General features: G+C 46.7%; 1 protein-coding gene across 1 annotated transcript in view; it reads right to left on the bottom strand.

Annotated features, from left to right (window-relative positions):
• The window catches only part of Plxna4 (plexin A4), a 454818-nt gene that overhangs the window by 83100 nt on the left and 352903 nt on the right, over positions 1 to 18815 (bottom strand). Inside the window, exons 5-9 of the mRNA XM_051151763.1 lie at positions 18149 to 18249; positions 7305 to 7428; positions 5825 to 5978; positions 4500 to 4599; positions 1888 to 2002 (exon numbers count right to left, since the gene is read on the bottom strand). Of these exons, the coding sequence (XP_051007720.1) occupies positions 1888 to 2002; positions 4500 to 4599; positions 5825 to 5978; positions 7305 to 7428; positions 18149 to 18249 (594 nt within the window). The remainder of the gene's footprint in view (positions 1 to 1887; positions 2003 to 4499; positions 4600 to 5824; positions 5979 to 7304; positions 7429 to 18148; positions 18250 to 18815) is intronic.

Below are 18815 nucleotides of genomic sequence, written 5' to 3'. Positions count from 1 at the left end.
TTTCTGGTATTGGATAACCATTTTTTGGTATTGGATAACCGGCTGATGTGTTCTTTGCTAGAGAAGACTACTCCGCACATTCTCAACATCCCTTAGTTGCCGGTAGTTCTTTGTGTGTGGGCGAGGTCTCACTTGCAGGCTTTACTCCCATCCACCTTGGCATGTCTATTTATTATTCAGCTCATGTTTAGGCAGCGATGCTGGTGAGACTGTATACGTGAAGCTTCTGGCATTGCTAGGAGGCAGTCTCACAGGAACCTCCCCTATCCTTTGGCTTTGAAAATCTTTCTGTCCCCAACCTTTCTTCTTTTTAAGTTGATTTATCACAGTCATCTGCAATAGTATCGGAGAGCTGATCAACACAATAGCAGACATTTAGATGACTAGCCTGTGAATAGAAAGACAGCATCATGCACTTCAACAAAACCCTCTTCCTATTGCATACTTTCTCTTTGTATCCTTCATTTCTGCTATATATTATTTCTACAAACAAAACCAAAATGTTAATGGAATTTTTAAAAATGCTACATTTACACTAGCAAGTAGGGATTCCATTTTGAGTTCTAAAAACAATAATCTCCTCTCACTAAACCCAAACAGCTAGACTTATTTAGTAGTTCACAAACATTTATTTGCTTAGTTCCCATTTGATACATCCACTAGCAAGATGTTGCCACAGCAACCAGATGAGGTAATCAACTCAGTCTCTCCCTCTATGCTTACTTCTAAATGGTCCAGGGATGCAGTCGGGCCAGAAGCAAAGTCTTGCAACTTCTTTCTCTTAAAATAAGCAAAAATCCAAGAAAAAGAGGGGCCAAACTTCATTCCATGTGATACTGAGACAAGGGGACATGGAAGATGCCAAGTAGTGCTGGAGTCTCATACTCCAGTGGCCTGCCCAGATACCATGCACTGCTTATGGAAAATGGAAAGAGTTGACCAGCAATGGAATAGCTGGGTCTGCCTCATATCCTTGTAATTAGCCACAGTCCTCGGGCCCAACATCTTTTTCAGGAGCCCTAGCATCAAATCCTCTGAGAAGCCATGGATCCAAAGAGATGCTGACAAAGGCAGGCATCAATTGGGTACTTTGTACTGGACAACACCGCCTCCCAAAGACATCCACCGTTGTTCTGGGAATCTTGGCAATGCTTACTTTGCTTTCCTTGGTTCTTCTAATCTTTCTTTTTAAGCATCTAATGCAACCTTGTCACCAAAGGAACAGAAACAAAGCAAGGAAGAGAGGGAAGAAATTGTAGGTCTTCTCCAAGGGAGTGGTGAGAAGCACTTGCAATTCACGAGGTCCATTGCTTTTGTTCTCCTGTCAGTCTTGGGCCTTTCTATTCCCCACACCTTGGTCAGGTTCATTATGTTGAGAGCAGGGGAGACCCTGAAAGCCATTTTGTCTGACTTCTGTCACTTTCCTGGCAGATTTCACATGAGTGTTTCCTGAAGCTTTGACTCTTCCCCCCACTCCCCCAAAAGAGTTATTCTATACTGCTCCTGTCCCCAAGATCAAGACCTAGCCACACAGATAAGAATGTCAGCCCTTTGCCAGCTTTTCATGCCAGCTGGCTGTCTGACTCATGCCCCTCCTATTCTCTTGACATTCGTTTCATTTTTATTAGAGAAAAGGTAAGAGCTCACACACAGGAGACTCATGGTCATAGATTATACCTGGACCTCTTCAGCTGAGCCAGAACCATGGCACCAGTGCAGGACTAAGCTCTTTCATTACTGTCATATAGTGCACATGAAGAGCCAAGGTTTGGTGGGAAGGAAGAGATCCCTGGGTTCTTCTCTTGGGTTTTAGTCTTAAGAGAAGGACAGCATGTGTGTCCCATGCTTACAAGCAGTGGCTCTCATCATCCCCCTGCTGGGACCTACCTCAGGCAGCTTCACTCGGCCTTCCTGGAAGGAGCATGTGTTGGGATCGTGGGTGCAAACATGCCGGTACTTACACCAGTGGCAGCGGTATGGGCTCTCCACACAAGACAGACATCTGGGAACAGAGAAAAGGTACACCTCTTAGAACCTCAGCCCAAGCACCTATGTCTTTAGAATCCAGCAGCACATTTTGCTATTAAGGGAGATAACCCTTGAATGACGGAGCGAATAAACACCTCATACAAATCCACATTTCTCTTCTCAAGGCCTCAAGGAATGACCTCTTCACTCAGAGCTGGAAGCCCATTTCTCCATGACCTGGTGAGCCTCCCTCTGTCCCTATTGTTTAACATGGTCCTTTGCCGATGCTCTGGTGACAGCGGGAGCTACTGAGGCTGCAGTCTCTATACTATGTGTCCCAGCACAGTTGCCAATCTAACTCTTTACCTCCATGAGACAGGCAACTTTGTAAGAACTTTTTGTTGTTTAAAAACCCAACATGGCTCCCTACTGTTACAAGCTCAAATGCTTTGACACACAGGCAGAGCTGCTGACCCTCGGCCCGCCTTCCCCCAAAGGCTGTACCACCGTCTGTGGAACCTTTCTATACTCCTCACTTGACCAAACTTTGGACAGTGGAGGCTTGACCTCTCTGGGCCCATGTTTTGTCAACCTCTATGCTTGAATTCTCCTAGGCTTTTGGTGTTTTATCTCACTATTAAGCATCAGGTGCTCCCATGAGGCCACTAGCTTGCAAACCATCACGAGGCAATTGGGTGGGCATTGGCTCCAATGGACAGCGGGGTCTGAGTGCTGTGGGCTTATTAACTTGTGAATCCTCCATCTGATGACTAACACTGTGGGTGGGAAGGAAATGCCACACCTGATCTAATCACTACTCTGCTTTCCTAGGGGGCAAGAAGGGAGGGAGGGAATATGCCACTAAGAGGTGACATCATGATCAACTCCATAGCAAGAACTGAAAGGAGATTGCTGATGTTGATGTAGCTGGGCTCAGGGTAGGCAGTGGAGATGCTAGGCAGGAGAACTGAGGTCCCAACTGAGCTAACTTCTAGTCTTATATAGATAGCCTAGATGAGCCCTAAATTCTTTTTATAATATTAGAGAACCCCCAAATGTCATGTTAGATACCTACCCTGTGAAAAAGGGAGTACAGAACAGCATGTTAAGGTAAACAGAAATGTTGAAGGTCAAGCCATGTGTTTTCTGAACTCTCTTCTGTGGGGCCTTAAAGGTTCTTTGGAGCTCCTTTGGAATACCATGGGGCTCCAAATAGAGGAGTTCCTGACCACCTAACTCTCCCAAATAATAGCTACTTCTTCCATCTGTTTTGCATATTGGGCTTCTAATACCTAATTTCAGTTTCTATGGTGAGAAAGTTAAAAAAAAAAAATCGCACATCTACAAATCTGGTTAAATCTCACCATTTCACAGAGGAAATAGCAATATAATTATAACAAAAAGCATAAGTACCACCTAAAAGACGTGTGGCTTCTAAATGGTGCACCATGATGGCTTTTTGACTCCTTATAGCCATCCTGTGGGAAAGTCATGTCTGCTATACCATGGTAGCAATGGCAGTGCCCCAAATGAGGACTGCTCTGATAGGACAGTGCTCCTGCGATGTCATGCTGTAGTTTGAATGTGAAATGTCCCCACAGGCTTCTTTTCTTGAACTCTTGGTTCCTGATTGGTGGTGCTGTTTTGGGAAATGTGTAGAATCTTGGGGACTGTGGACTAGGTAGCATCAGGGAGTCACTGGAGGCAGGCCTTGAGGTGATGCCTGCTGGCTGCGCTGCTTCCCAAGATATGAGAAGCCATTCTACAAGCTCTTTGCCGATGCAGACAAATCCTTCCAGCCACCATGATGCCCCCACATAAGGCTCATAGAAAACTTTTCCTCCCTTAGGTGGCTTCCACCAAGCAGTTGTCACAGTGATTAGAAAAGTACCTAATACACATGAGTCACTAAATATTGTGGTGCCAGTACCACGCTAGAGCACAGAATGGCTAAAACCTCTAGCTGGTCTGCTGTTCATGATGACTATTTAGAGGGAGGAGATGCCAAAGTCATACAAAGCTGAGCCAGGCTTCCATGTCTTCATAGCAGGGCCTCTGCTGCTCTGTCTTTGGACTTTTCTTCTGCACCTATCAGCCTGAGTTCTGAACCTGCCTATAGGGTGGGGGCACTTAGTTGACTTGCTAGACCACCTGGCCTCTCCTGGATAAATGTATAGGCTTCCCTCTCTTCTCTGGCCCCTGTTCTGTGTGGGTGTGAATTGCCGTCCTTCAGATGAGCTATGTCAAGTCTAGCAGAGGGTGGGAAGGGAATCAGGCTAGAAGATTTATACCACTGAAAATACATAGGCTAAGGATTTGCAGGGCTTATACCATAGGCTGTCATGTTTGTAGCTTTCCAGTCTCTTTCCATTCACCCTACTGGTACAGGAGAGAGACCTGTCTTCCAGCATTAAGGAGGCCTTGCTGGAAGCCTCCATACAATGGTTCCTTGAAATTATGGTAGGGACTCCTGATCTTTGCATAAGCCTTGACGCTAGGAGCAGAAAGCCAAGAGAAGCAGGGACACTTACGAATTGTGGACACTGCAGTTGTAGAAGACAAAGCTGGTGCTGGCAAAGGTCATCCCGGTCTCCTTTGACTTGAGTTGCAGCTGGACAACATGATGGTCCCCTATAAGGCAGAGCCCACCAATGGGGGCCAGGGGAAATTCAAAACCCAAGCCAAAGTCCCATTACCAGTGATGTGCTCTGGGAAAGAGAACCTGCTCCTCTTTGATGCTGTCAGGTCTCATAGGCCTCTGAGCTAGCAAAGTTCAGCTCCAGGAGGACTCCCTCACACACGCATACACACAAGCAAAACAAATTGTGTTTGGTCTCCCTTCTCTGTTATGTCAGTAGACTCTCTAGTCACTTATGGTGCACGTGTGTGCACATGCATGCACATGTGTGTGTGTGCATAGACACACACACAAACACACGCACACACACACTCAAGTGACATCATGTGCTGTGTCTGAGAGCTTCATGGAACCATAAACAGTAGTGAGTAGCCAAGGAGAATCAAAATGCAGTACCTCAGGGAAGCTGTTGCTAATAGTACAAGTGGCATTGCATAAGTGTGTAAATGTGTGCATATACAAGCCCATCTCATCTCTGTGCAGGGCGGCCAGGTCTCCGGACTACCTCCTCTGTGAGACTTGGCTCCATAGGAGTGAGAGATACTAGACTCCTCAGCTGGCGCCAAGGAGGCACTGGAGCCCATGATTAATTCACAGCCCTGACCCTAGACCCTGCTTTCAGCCTTGTTCTCTGCCTTCCCCAGGAGCCTCATTAATCAATCAGCTCTGAATAAATGTGACAAACCCAAATGGGAGGGACAACATGGAATCAATCTACCTAGGCCAGCCTGTCCCTTACCAGTGTGGAGCCTGTGTCCACTGACACTGGTCTCGGTGTACCTGGCTATAAGTAACAGGCAGCAGTGTGTGGACGGGTGAGGATAAGTGCTCTACAGAGTCCCAGTCATGTGAGTGGGTTATGGAGCCATTGGGCCCACCCCAGCATGTCCTTCCTCCAAGCTAAAAAAAATGAGCAGATCACCACCTCCATTCACCACTACTGTTCTGGCCTCTGTAGGTTCTGTAGCCTCTCTTCATCTAGGATAAGGTAGAAGCTTGGTTGCTAAGCTACATCGGAGACAGAGGGGCTGTTCCGGTTGATTTCCAAGGGAGAAAGAGAAAAATCTTGCCTCTATCTCTTTTAACCATCAGCCCACTCTCCTTGACTTATCCCTGCCCTTAGGCCCCCTCAATACCTCACATCTGTCATGAGTTCTGCTACCCAGGCACAATGAAGAGTCTGCCACCCAACTTTGCCCCCCAGGACCACTTGCTCACCATTTTCTGTGATGATCCGGGGCACCTCCTTGGCTGCAGGGGAGTAGCACTGGATCTGATTGCCTATTACCAGCCCATCCATCTCTGACAGATCCTCAAAGGTACAGTTGACACCTGCTGACAGCTCCGGGACATTGTATGTCTCTAGGACCAGCTGTGAGCAGCCCATGCAGGCAGGGGGAAGAGGAGAGGAGGGGAAAAGGGAAGGAAGAATGGCAGGAGGAAGAGAAAGAGACAGACAAAGGAGAAGAGTGATTAACACAGACCAGCTTGTTAGAGGAGTGGTTAGAGGAAGCAGCACGAGGTAGAGGCAAAGACTAAGGAAACCCACTAGATCTAAATGGATTTTTATCCCAGCAACTGGGGATACTTAGGGGATTTGTGGCTACAAGTACTCTGAGCAGGACCCGGTTGGCTGATGGGCCACTTCTTCCATTTGGTAAAATAAGAACATTAAACTCCACATGGCAAGTGTGAGAACTCAGGGTCTGTATCACATTTTCCCAATGTATCTATATTGCTTCCTTATAGAGAAAGAGATTAGCGCCAATACTCACATCTACATAGTCTTATTCTGTCACTCTGTGTTTACTTACACGCCAATTAATCTCAAGTGTGTGCCTATTGCCTGAGTTTTGGGCTATGATAAAGTGCTGCCCCTTTTGGTGTAGTTGCCCACACGCCATGTTCCTGGATGTACATCATGTATTTTGAGCATGTTACCCCAAGCTCCACTACTCCTCCCCTATCCATCCCTCACTCTCCTCTTAGTCCAGTTTTCTACCTTCTTATAGCTTCCACTTTTATGTCATATATAAATACATGATTTTCTGTCTCTATGAATCTAGGACCCACAAATGAGAACACACAGCATTTGCCTTTCTGAAACAGAATTAAATTCACTTAATAGTATGATCTTGTTGCACCAGTTTTTCTTCAAATGGTAGATATGTGTTCTTATTTGTGACTGAGAAGAATTTCTTTGTGTGTATAGACCTTGGTTCCTTTTGTACCCCTTGGTTGACAAACACTTAGGTTGGTTCCATGACTTAGCCATTCTATGAACAGTCCTGCAAAAAACATCACTATTCAAGTACCCCATAGGCAGGAGTGGGTATTATATCTGGGTCATATGAGGGGTCACTTTTAGTCTTGGGGGAACATGTGCTGATTTCCATAGTGCCTAGGCTAGTTTAGATTTCTCCCACTGTTTGTTATTATTTGCTTTCTTAATGACTGCTGTCCTGAGTGTGGTGAGACGGACTCCCGATGTAGCCTTCGTTTGTATTTCTTTATCACCTTTGCTAGGGACATCTCCTTGTCATTACGAGTGGAACCTTTACATCAGTATTCTTACCCATGCTCCCTTTTCTAGGCCCCCAGTGGACATCCCACCCCTGACCTAGAGGCACTCCTGAGAGGCCTTGGTGCATTTTGCTGGGAAGAGCTCTTCCCTGGATCCTAGCCTTCCCACCCTTACCAGCACATTGTACTGAGAGACAGAGATGTTGTTGGGATGGACAGTCAGCCGGACACACTGTTTCATCTCCGAGGCAAACCTTCGGGGTTCCCTGGAGCGTTCACACTGTTCCTTCCGCGTGCACCTGGCAAGGACACACAATGATGATCAATTGGTCCAGAAAGGGTCAAACATCTCAGAAGCTCTTAGGGCCTATCTAAACCTAAAGAGCTTGCTTTGTTTCCTTCTTCAAGCTTGGCCCACTTCTATCATGCTGGGCTTTGGAAAAAGGTAGCTGTCTCTAAAACCTCTTACCCAAACCACTCGAGAATCATCCTAAATGCCCCTCATTCTTCTCAAAGTCACATGAAGTCATACAGTCTTGTCTAGTCTACATCTCAGTCGTCCACAGCCTCTGACCCCTCACCCCTTCTTAGTAAACCTAACTTCTTCCCACATATGGGTATAGAGCGTAATACATGCTGTATTGTCTTGTACATCATGTTCTGTAGGGGACTCCATGCCTTTTTACCAGTACATTCCATCTAGATCTGCAGGCTAATTTAGCTTTTTTTTTTTTTTAAGTCTGCAATCTCTCTGCCCTGACCCCAGGCAGATAGGAATTTCCTGCTTTCTCCCACAGCACCCTGGATTTTCTCACAATCTAGAACTTCTTAATGGTTTTTGTTGTTGGGTTTGGTTTTGGTTTTTCAAAACAGGGACTTTTCTACCGCCCTGGCTGTCCTAGAACTCACTCTGTAGACCAGGCTTGCCACCACTGCTTGGCTGAATTTCTTATGTTTTATGATTATTGAACTAAAAGTAGGGCTCTCCTACCAAGTGGGAGTTTTTCAAGAAAAGAAACACTGTATTATTATTTTTTTTTTTTGGAATCCCCTGCATTCATTCTAGCAATGGAGTTAAATTAGGGTAGGAGAGAGAGAGAGAGAGAGAGAGAGAGAGAGAGAGAGAGAGAGAGAGAGAGAGAGAGAAGGAGAGAGAGAAGGAGAGAGAGAGAGAGAGAGAGAGAGAGAGAGAGAGAGAGAGAGAGAGAGAGAGAGAGAGAATATGAATCAAGGCCAGCAACATCAGAACTCCAGCTCTGTGGTACTGGGGAGATGCTATATAAGGTTTCTATCACTGTTCATCACTGTTCAATGCCCTGTACTGTATAAAGTGTACTGTCACAGGTGCACCACGTCCACTATGGCCTTGGCTCTTAACAGTCTGCACTGATGAGGGCTTGAGAAAGATGCACATAATCTGTGCCCAAATATATGCATCTTCATGTTTGCTCCATGAAGGTGTCTGAGATCAGGAAACAGTGTTTAACCCAAGTCAGACAAAGCTCACAAATACAGAGCTGTGTCCAATGGTCAGGCCTGGGATGTTCTGCAATATCATTTTATTTTGTAGTGAAGGTGGGCGAGGTGCTCCAGAGGGACAAGCCAAGATGGCATGGGACTGCCTGGAGATCACCCCTGCAGAGGGACAAGCCAAGATGTCATGGGAGTCGGATCAAATAAAGGCACGTTGGCCATGGTTGGAAGGGTGGACCACTAAGTTCAGAGCTGGAGACGAGAGTTTAGCTAACTAAGGGAAAAGCATTAATGGTGACAGCCTAAGCTGCCCTGGAAGGAAGAAGGGGGAAGAAAGGGAGACAAGACAGAGGGGGGCCTTAAAGTGATGGGTGACCCAAAAGTCAATCCAACTCTATATAATGCAACTATGACCACTAGTTTCTGTGCTTACACTGTGATAAGGCTGGGCATGCTATGCCACTTAAGCTTCCTGTGACCAACCCATATTAGAGGCTAGAGAACCATAGAAGAGGAAGGGCGGGTTGCTTCTTCACCCTGGTCACAGCCAATCTGGGTCCATGTCAAGCCCAGGCAAACTGAAAGTTTCTGCTCTGTGCAACTGTGCTAAGCTCCTAGAAGCTTCTGGGCTAAGAAGTGAGGGAGCAGACCCCCTTGCAGACTAAACCCATGCTCCTTGATGCCTTAATGCTTCGCTAACATTCTTAAGGCTCTTTAAACATTTCCTCTCCACCATTCCTCCTAGGCTCACCAGAAAGCACCTGCTATCGTGGATACTTGTTGGACAAGCTTGAACTCTCTGAGATGAATTCAAGAGGCTCCCTCCAGACCAGGACGGAAAGGCCAAGAATGAGTCTGGGGGTCCTCATAGATTTCTTGGGATGCTTGAGCAAACCACTGGCAACAAGAATGCCTGCCTCTAAGTCTTGAAAGTTTAATTTACCAGGCTGATTCCTTGGCAAGGATTCCATTACCTTCAGCCATTAGGCTAATGTTACGGACTTTTCCAGAGTGTCTGAACTGACATCGCTATTAATAGCGTTATTACAGCCATTAACAGCAGACCCAGAGAACTGGTACAGCTTCAATTATTCACTGACTCCCCAACTTTGAAGTTCAAATAGTCAATAGGTCTGAAAGAAAAAGTGTCTTTGATTAAATTATGAAGAGTGTGGGAGTGGAGGTGAGGGTAAAGTTGTTTCCTGATCAAATATCACCAAAAGTCACTATATAAAACAGGTGGACTCTACCTCTCTCCCAGGCTGGGAGAAGATCACAGGTAGCTGTGTGCGGACTAGTGTGACCTGCATTGCTTGTTGCTACCAAGATACCTTGGGCTGCATCTTGCCACAGTTCTAGTGTGTGCCAAGTACAGGAAACCAGGTGAAGGTTACAGCATTAAGCATCAATGCCAAATGCTTAACTTCTTGATGCCTCAGTCTTTTCTTCTATAAAATGGTATCAAACAACTAGGGGTTCCTGACTATGTCATGAGACAGCGTGCACTAAAGCAATTATAACTGTGCATTAAAGAGAGTTGTGAGCAAGAATTAGCTGATATTGTGACCCCATCGCTTTCCTAACTTCCCCATTCCATGGCTTCAAACTGTACCTGAGGCAGAAAGGCTCCTCAGGCACATCAAAGGGAGAAGCGGAGGCGGTGGCAGGCTTCCTCACTATGGAGCTGGAGGGAGGCTCAGATGCCAGGAAGGACAGGAGAGAGAAAGTGTGCTATGGGTTATAGCTTTGCTTTCTTAATAGCTGTCAAAACGTATTGAGAGCTCAGTTCTACCTCAGTGGAAAGTTAAGTTTAAGGTCAGAACCATGGCTGCTTTGGCATTTCTACCATCCTACATGGTTCAAGAGGGCAGAGACTGCAAATGTCTAAAAACATAGACAATTGACCTTAAATGTGATGGGATAATGGCAGGGGAAGGGACCATGGCTTCTGATGTCTTCTAGGGTCCATCAGAGTAATAGCCGTTTGCTTTTTGAGGACTGTGGTTTTCTAGTGGCTCAGGCCAGAGTTAGGGAATGTGAAAGGAGTTCATTTCTTGTGCTAGAAGAGCTCCTGAATTCCTTCCTAACAAGGCCACCAGTACCTGGGAAAGCAGGGCTCTCAACTCTGCAGTGGAGGCATCGGGGTCCTGTTTCATCCATTTCCCATGTAGGGAATTGGCGCCTATGTAGACTCACAAACTACTTGCTATACAATTGAGTTCTCAGGCATTTGTCTCTGTCCTCCCCTTAGCCACCTCTGTCCCAAATGCAGATGTGCGGATGACCAGCAGGCCTCAGGGAGATCACCCACCCCACCCCCCAGCCCCTGAGTGAAGGTCTTCCTTACTGAGCTGTCTTTCTTCCCAGTCTCATTTCACTTCCTGTGCACCAGGCCCTTACTACCCTAGATCAGAGGTTCTAACAGCCCTAGGGAGAAAGGCCCCAGGCCCCTGCAAGGGGTTATTATTCAAACCAGTGGCTCCAATGAGATTATCCTCTCTAATGAAGCAGTTACCTCCGCCCTCCCCTAAGCCTGAACTTTCACTGCTGGAGAATTCCCAGCCAAGTGGAAAATTAGAAGGGAAAGGAATGGAGAAAGTGTGGGGGTGAGGGAGAGGGAAGAGGAGAGGGGGTGATTACATTTAGTAGAAATTAATTCCTAAACATACACAGAGAAATATTAACTCCTAGTGCTGCTGGCCAAGCAAACAGATTGCAGCATGGGAACCAGGCTCTCTGACAGGCTAGATCAGGTAAGCCTCCCAGCCAGAGAGACCACAGCTAGACTGTCTTCCTAGACACTTCAGTGTGGGCCCACTGGGCCCAGAGATCACAACTTGTTTTCATCTTCACCCTCAGATGACCTCCGATCCTCAGCACTCTGGCCTTTGCTTGAATTGAATCAATAGCTGTAGGCTTGGATCATAATGAAACAGAAGAAGGAGGAGAAGAAGTAGAAAAAGAGGAAGAGGAAGAAAGAGAAGGAGAAGGCAAAGCAGAAGGAGAAGAAGAAGGAGAAGAGGGGGAGAGGGAGAAGGAGGAGGAGGAAGAGGAAGAGGAGGAAGAAGAAGAGAAGGAGGAGAAGGAAAAGGAGGAGAAGGAATAAGTCAGGTGCTCTTCCAGATGGCTCCAGCTATAGTTTGGGTCTTCAGTGTCTCCTATTCCATGTGTTAAAGCCTTGTTTCCTGGCCTATGGTACTATCAGGAAGTGGCAGGACATCTGGGCAATAGGCCTAGCCGAATGAAGCTAGCTCACTGGGGGAACAGCCTTGAGGAGTGTATGGGTCCAAGTCCCTTCTTATTTCTCTTTTTGCTTTTTAGTTGCCGTAAGGTGAAGAGGCTTCTCTACCACATGTTTCCACCATGACATACTGTGATGTCATAGGCACAGAGTAACAGGACCAAGCGAACATGAAAGATCAGGTGGGTGGTAGGCTGGAGTTGACAAATGAGCAGAGGAGGGAGGGAAGAAAAGCCTGAGAAAGCAAAGATGCATCCTAGCTGATCCATTCTATTTCTAAAACAGAGACACACCTTTTACTTGAGTCATTTTGGGACAGTGACCACGATAGACTCAGATCAGCTTCATTATGCACTTTATCCAACATCCTGGTGTTTTCATGGCCATTCGTGCCATAAGGTCCAATAGGCTTGGTACAGGGAAGCACTTTGCTCTCTGCAATCTTGGTTGCTCCTCTCTGTACAGGCACCAGTGTGGCTTGTCATCTCTCTGTCTGTGTCTGTCTCCATCTCTCTCTCACTCTCTCTGCATGGATATGTGTGTATGTACATTTAATCCTTAGAAGCAGCCTTGCTCTTTGGACTGGTCCCCAGAGAACCCAGATGTTAGAATGATGAGCTAGCCGTAAAGCTGTATGCACATGAGCTGTGTGCTTGTGTGTGCATGTTGGTGCATGCATGTATGTAAGTAGACATACATATACATGTATGTAAGTAGACGTACATATACATGTATGTAAGTAGATGTACATATACATGTATGTAAGTAGACGTACATATGCATGTATGTAAGTAGACATACATATGCATGTATGTAAGTAGACGTACATATGCATGTATGTAAGTAGACGTACATATGCATGTATGTAAGTAGACGTACATATGCATGTATGTAAGTAGACGTACATATGCATGTATGTAGATATAAACATGAGGGCAATGTGGATAGCAGGTGGCTAACAGAATAGCAGAGGCAAGGACTCTTCACTGAGTGGGAAGCCTATTGATCTAGCCAGGTTGGCTAGCCAGTGAGCCCCAATGATGCCCCTGTCTTTACCTCCCAATCCTAGGATTACAGAAACATACAATCATGCCTGGCTTTTTATGTGAGTGCCAGGAATCTAAGATCAGGTCCTCAAACTTTTGTGACAAGAATCTTATAGACTAAGCCATCTCTCCAGTCTCTCTCTGAATTATATGAGAAAGTGGCATTTTTTTTTTTTTTGTTTGCTATCCTTTTATTTTGGAAGGTCTGTTAAACTTGTGAATGGCTACACACACACACACACACACACACACACACACACACACATCACATCACATTCTGGGGGCTAGGAAGGAGCCAAGAGTTAGGAGAGGAAAGCAAATATCCTTAAGTCAGTCTGTAGTTAGTGAGCCGTGGGGAAGGGGGTGGAATGTACTGGAATAGAATTTGAGGCTTTTCTCTGTACTAGAGCCTAGTAACCTTTGGTAAAGAGTCAGTCAGAACAAATATGTTGGCAGACCCTACAAGTCCTTATGATTCTGAGGGCCTACAGTCCTAGAAGAGACATAGACATAGGTTAATTTTAAAGAAGTAGTTTAAGAAATTAAGACATTCTTATATTTTTGGTTGTGAGCCTAACCTTTAATGGCTGAGCTATCTCTGCAGCCCAAGTATCATGTATGGACAGGACCTATGTCCCCTACACATATGTACCCGATGGGCAGCTTGGTCTTCATGTGGGTCCCCTAGTAAGGGGAGCAGGAACTGTCTCTGAGAAGGACTTTCTTGCATGCTTTTGCATCATTTCCCACTGGCAGGGCTGCCTTGCCAGGCCACCTTGGTAGAGGATGAGCTCAGTCCTGATGCAGACTAGATGTGCTGGGATGGGTAGTTGGGGGTGGGATAAGCTTCTGTTTTCTGAGGAGTAGGGGAGGTGGGATATGGGGAAGAGAGAGAGATGGTGGTACCAGGAGGAGAGGAGGGTGGGAGCTACGACTGGGGTATAAAGTGAACGAATGAGTGAGTGAATAAAATTTATACTTGGGGGAAAAAGGAAGTTAAGAAACAAGACAAGGCTCTGGGCTATGCTGACATGAGCAAGGGGTGACTCACATCTTAGAGTCCAACTGTCTCTTAAGAGGGTGACCGAGGTTGTTGCTTAGGAACAAAGTACTCTGTACTTCCCCAGGTAGCCTGTGGGCAGGCAGTCTAAATGCATGGTAAAGCTGTCCTAAGGAAGGAAAGAGAGTTTCCCGATAACGGATGGCCCAAGCATTCCAGTCCTGGGTAAGGAAAGGGGAGAAGGGGCTCTAGAAAGGAGGCCCTGGGGTCCAACCCCAGCCCCTAGTGACAAGATCACAGTCATAAAGAGCTGTGTCTGAGAAATGGCTTCCTATACACCCCATCCTCCAGCTTTGACAGCATGGCTATAAGCTGGCTCCTCTTACCAACATTCAGACCTTAGGAAATGGAATCTCAACTGTTGGTCCAGAGATAGCTTCCTAGATTTTCCTTTCCTTCCATCTATCTTCATTTCTACTCCATCCTCCTTGTGCAGCCAAGACACTACAGGAAGGAAGAACTGAGCCCCTGCGCTATCCACTTGGGGTGAATTGGGGCTTCTCCTAACAGAGGCAATCTTCAGGACATGGCGGTGAAGATGATATGTGAATCCTCACATCATCTTCCCGGTAGTGGTGCTCGCGAGTCAATGAGCTCCTGGGTCAATCAATGAGCTGGGTCTGCCGTAGGCGGTGGGCTCTCATTACCTGGCCAGACTAAGATAGGTTTCTTTGCCTGGGAATGGTGCCAAGGTAGGGGAAGATGAGAGGGGGCTAGGGAGCTGTCAAGCCTGCAGGGTGTGTTCCAATCCCTGGACAGGAGACAGCTGTGATGGGACAAAGGCAGACCAGGCTTGGAGAGTTTTATTCCCTTTTGCCCAAATCAGAACAGGTGGGCTCACATACAGAGGCAAGCCCTGGGAAATGCAGGCTGAATAAATAGGCAGCTTTGTGTTTGCTGTCCTTGCCATTAGGAAGACAGGCCTGTAGGCAGGGTCAGGGGCTGCAGAGGCAACAGGGGCACTTCTCTTTACCCCTGGGCTGGCAGGTATGCACTTTGTTACATTTACTCGTGCAGAGAGATGGACAGCAGGAACATTTAAATGATTGTGTCGTCTCTTCTGAATATGCATTCCACAGCCCTCCTGTGACCTCCCTGGTACACAAGCTCTTTCAGTGACACTGGCCACCTGTTTGCTGAGGCCCTGTCCTCAGGATTCTTGTTCTTTGGTGTTTCCTCTATGCCTCTCTCTCATCCTCTTGCTCTTTTTGTCAGTCTCTGTCTAGCACACACACACACACACACACACACACACACACACACACACTCATACACACACACACTTAATCCCGACAAAACCACAGAAAAGGTTATAGAAAAACAACTAACAAAACAGTCGCAGCCTCACACTTGGAAAGTCCTCTGCATTTGTGCCATGGAGTTCCTGAAGATCAAGCTGGCTGGGGTACTCTGTAAGGGCCCCTGTCACTTAGCATAGAGTCTTGCCCAGCATGGAAGCCTGGCAAATGTGCTGACACTAGTACCCTAGCATTGCATCAAAGGCCTGGTCTCCAAGAAGTTTCAGGGCAGAGACAATATAATGTGGCCACTTTGCATCTCTGAGCCCAGAAAGTGCAGGACTAGTCTTAGATCTGTGTGTGTGTGTGTGTGTGTGTGTGTGTGTGTGTGTGTTCACAGGTTTTTGTAAAATATCATGACTACACGTAACACGAATCAGCTGTACTCACAGCCTTACAGGTGTCCAAGATGGGAGAATTAGACTGTACTAGCTTTAGCAATCATTACAAGCTCCCCTGTCATATCCACACAGTAGCTCTCACTGTGGCTCCTTGGGCAAAGAGAGGCCCCAGAAGCAGCAGTTTGGTGCTGGATGGCACACAAGACAACACTGTACATCCCATTCTCTGAGAACCTCTGCTTAGGAATTGCTGATATCTACCATGCAAACTGGCGTGAGATGTGTTGCCAGGCTAAGGAGAATAAGAGGAGGCAGCAGGGACCTCCGCCAGTTAGGCAAAGGCAGCTTAAAACTGTGACACCCTCGGGGACTCAGGCACACCATTCAAGGACCACCTAGAAAGTCACTGGAGTCGACCAAGGCCTGAGAAGAAGGACACTCGTGAGTTCTCAGCCATTGCTGCCACCTATGAGATTGTTGACTACTCTACCTGATGTGCTGGTGTTCTACTAACCACAAAGCATCAGACCCAAGTGGTTGGCCTCATGAATTCTCCTATAACCCAATGAAGTAGGCAAACCATGCATCCTCTTTCCAGGCCACAAAGTAGGGTGGGTGGGATGCCAGGGAGATTTGGATTTGAATTCTGTGTCAGGCAGCACAGTCATGTCCATGACTGTTTCCTTTATGGTGTGAAGCTGGAGCTGCTGCTGGCTTACCTATGTGGTGGGCTGCTTTACAAATGAGCCTGACTATCCTTTGGCTTTAGTTCACTCTTGTTTTCTGCCACAGGAGTCAACTATTATGACATATAAGGGGAAACTGAGGCCATACAAAAGGTAGTGTATGACATTTTTTTCTTCTCAGATCTGCTTAGCCGAGATGTGGAGATGGGTGGTAAGGTACCCTGGCCCCCCTACAGCCTTCCTAAAGCCTCAGTGTCCTGAATTCTCACTGAGAGCAGTGCCCCACAGGGCTGAAATAACATCGTGACACAAACTAACAGGGATACAGAAACTTGTGTTTTGGTCCTGAAGCATTTCAGGATGGGGCCAGCCTTACTGATTACCCTGGAATGACACTTGTACCATGCCGTAACTACCAAGGCGTGCTCTACCACACAGTAAGCTAGCTGGCTTCAAAGTCCCCAAGGAAGGCATTAGGTTGAGAAGGCATTTGTTTGTTTTCTAAGAGATCTTACTATGCAGGACAAAGAAATTTATCTCCTCCTGCCTTACAAAGTAGCACCAGGGAACTCTTCTGGCTTGACACTAGCTGGTATGAATTCTACATGCAGTTTTCCACCCTCCTTTGTGGGGGCCACTCCTGGGTTCCATCGCACTATTACCGGATGACCCTGATGTGCACTTGAGCACAGCTTCTAATCTGCTCTGAGTTGTGTGTATTTCAGCATGGCTCAATGGTTCTCGATTTCTCTCTGCTATAAAACACCTAACAGATTTCTGGCCTTCCCTTAAGGGACTCAAGGCCTCATTATGCCTGACACCCAGAAATAGGAAGTTGGCTGTTCTCATGGAGAGATTGTATGAGAAAATAGGAGGGTGTTTTTAACTGTCAGAATCCAAGAGAGTGTTTCCTGTCTTTGGAAGAGGAGAGAGACAAGATCCCACCTCCAATTTCTTATAGTTTAAAATGACTGAAAATTACAATAAATGTCATCGGTCCCAAGAAATTGAGGCTGCTAATGAGAAGACTAAAATCTTATTTTATAATATGCATGGCTGGCTCAGAGAATGTCAGGCTTCAGGTGGCCACAGGACTCAGCCACAGTTAGGGTAGGGCCACATTTCTTTGGACTGGTGTCTAACTCAGGTGGCTATTCCAGGAAGGGACTGGAGAGACGGCTCTGTGGATAACTGCTCTTCCAGAGGAGCCAAGTTTAGTTCCCAGCACTCACAAGGCAGCTCACAGCCATCTGGAACTCTAGTTCTGGAACTCTGAACCCTTCTCTGGCTTCTGTGAGCACCAAGCATGCACTTGGTGCACAGACGTACACGAGGCCAAACACCGGTACAGGTAAGATACAAATTAATTACAATTTAAAAATGATCTTCAGATCTCTCTATTCCCTGGCTATTTGTCTGCATCTCTCAGTTCATTCATCAAGTTATTTGTTTCCACTTTAATATGACTTTCCTCTCACTCACCTCTTCTAGAGAATAAATGGACCCCGCCCCCAGTGGAAGCCTAAGAAGGAAAAGTCCCATGCCATGGGGGTGGGTTTGCTCTACTGAAAAATCAGCAAATAAAGGCTGGACAAGTCCAGGAGTCTGTCTTCCTGTGGCTCTTCAGGGTGTCATTGTCAGGGTGACCGCCATATCCTGACCTGCCATTCTTCCGTGGTGCTACTGTCATTTATGTCTTAGTGGATCTGGACATATTAAAGTGAACCCAAGAAAGAAGAGTGGGAAAGCTTGCAAAGGGTAAAAGGGAGGAAGGGTGGGGACAGGAAGTGTGCACAGGGAGTGAAAGGACGGAGGAGGGTGAGAGCTCCTGGAAGGGGAAAAAAAGCCAGGAGGGGTCGGCCAACGGTACTCACGTGTTGTGGAGCACACACCAGCCACAGTGGGGGTCCCCAGAGCCGAGACACTCGCCACAACTCCGATACTGCTCACAGGACTCCACAGGAACTCTGGTAAGCTAGAACAGCACAGTGGAGACCAAGCGGTCAGTCAGGAATCTTCAGAGCACCTACCTGATGGGCCGCAGCTACAATTGTCAGCCTGAATAAAATCATATCACCCAAGACACCTGAGGAGCATGGGGAGTGATAGGGCCCCAGAACCAGAGAGACTTTGAGGGGCCATATTGGAGTAGGCAGCTACATTGCAATCCTGAGCGCACAACCACTTACTAGGTTCTAAGATGTATTTGGAAATCAGACCACATTGATTTCATATAAAATATCCTAAAAGAGGCTCACACACTATACATTTAAATTTTCCTATTACCCACACCCCCAAATATTTCTGCAAATACCCAATCCATTACATATTTGTTTCCTATCAAAATAATAAGGCTTATGTTCATTTTTTTCCTCCATCTTGTTTTACTTTCCCTCATTCTCTTCCCTTAGGTCTCAGCACTTTTATTTTTCCAGAGAGTACTTATCCCCCCCCCCCCCCACACACACACACGCACACACACACCCAGCACCCTTCTCTCTTCCTCCTCCTCACTGTTTACAAGGTGCCTGATCTACCCTG

This window comes from Acomys russatus, chromosome 10, assembly GCF_903995435.1.
Source record: "Acomys russatus chromosome 10, mAcoRus1.1, whole genome shotgun sequence".
Taxonomy (NCBI): domain Eukaryota; kingdom Metazoa; phylum Chordata; class Mammalia; order Rodentia; family Muridae; genus Acomys; species Acomys russatus.
Note: the sequence above shows the minus strand (reverse complement) of the source record. Positions and strands in the feature narration are given on the sequence as shown.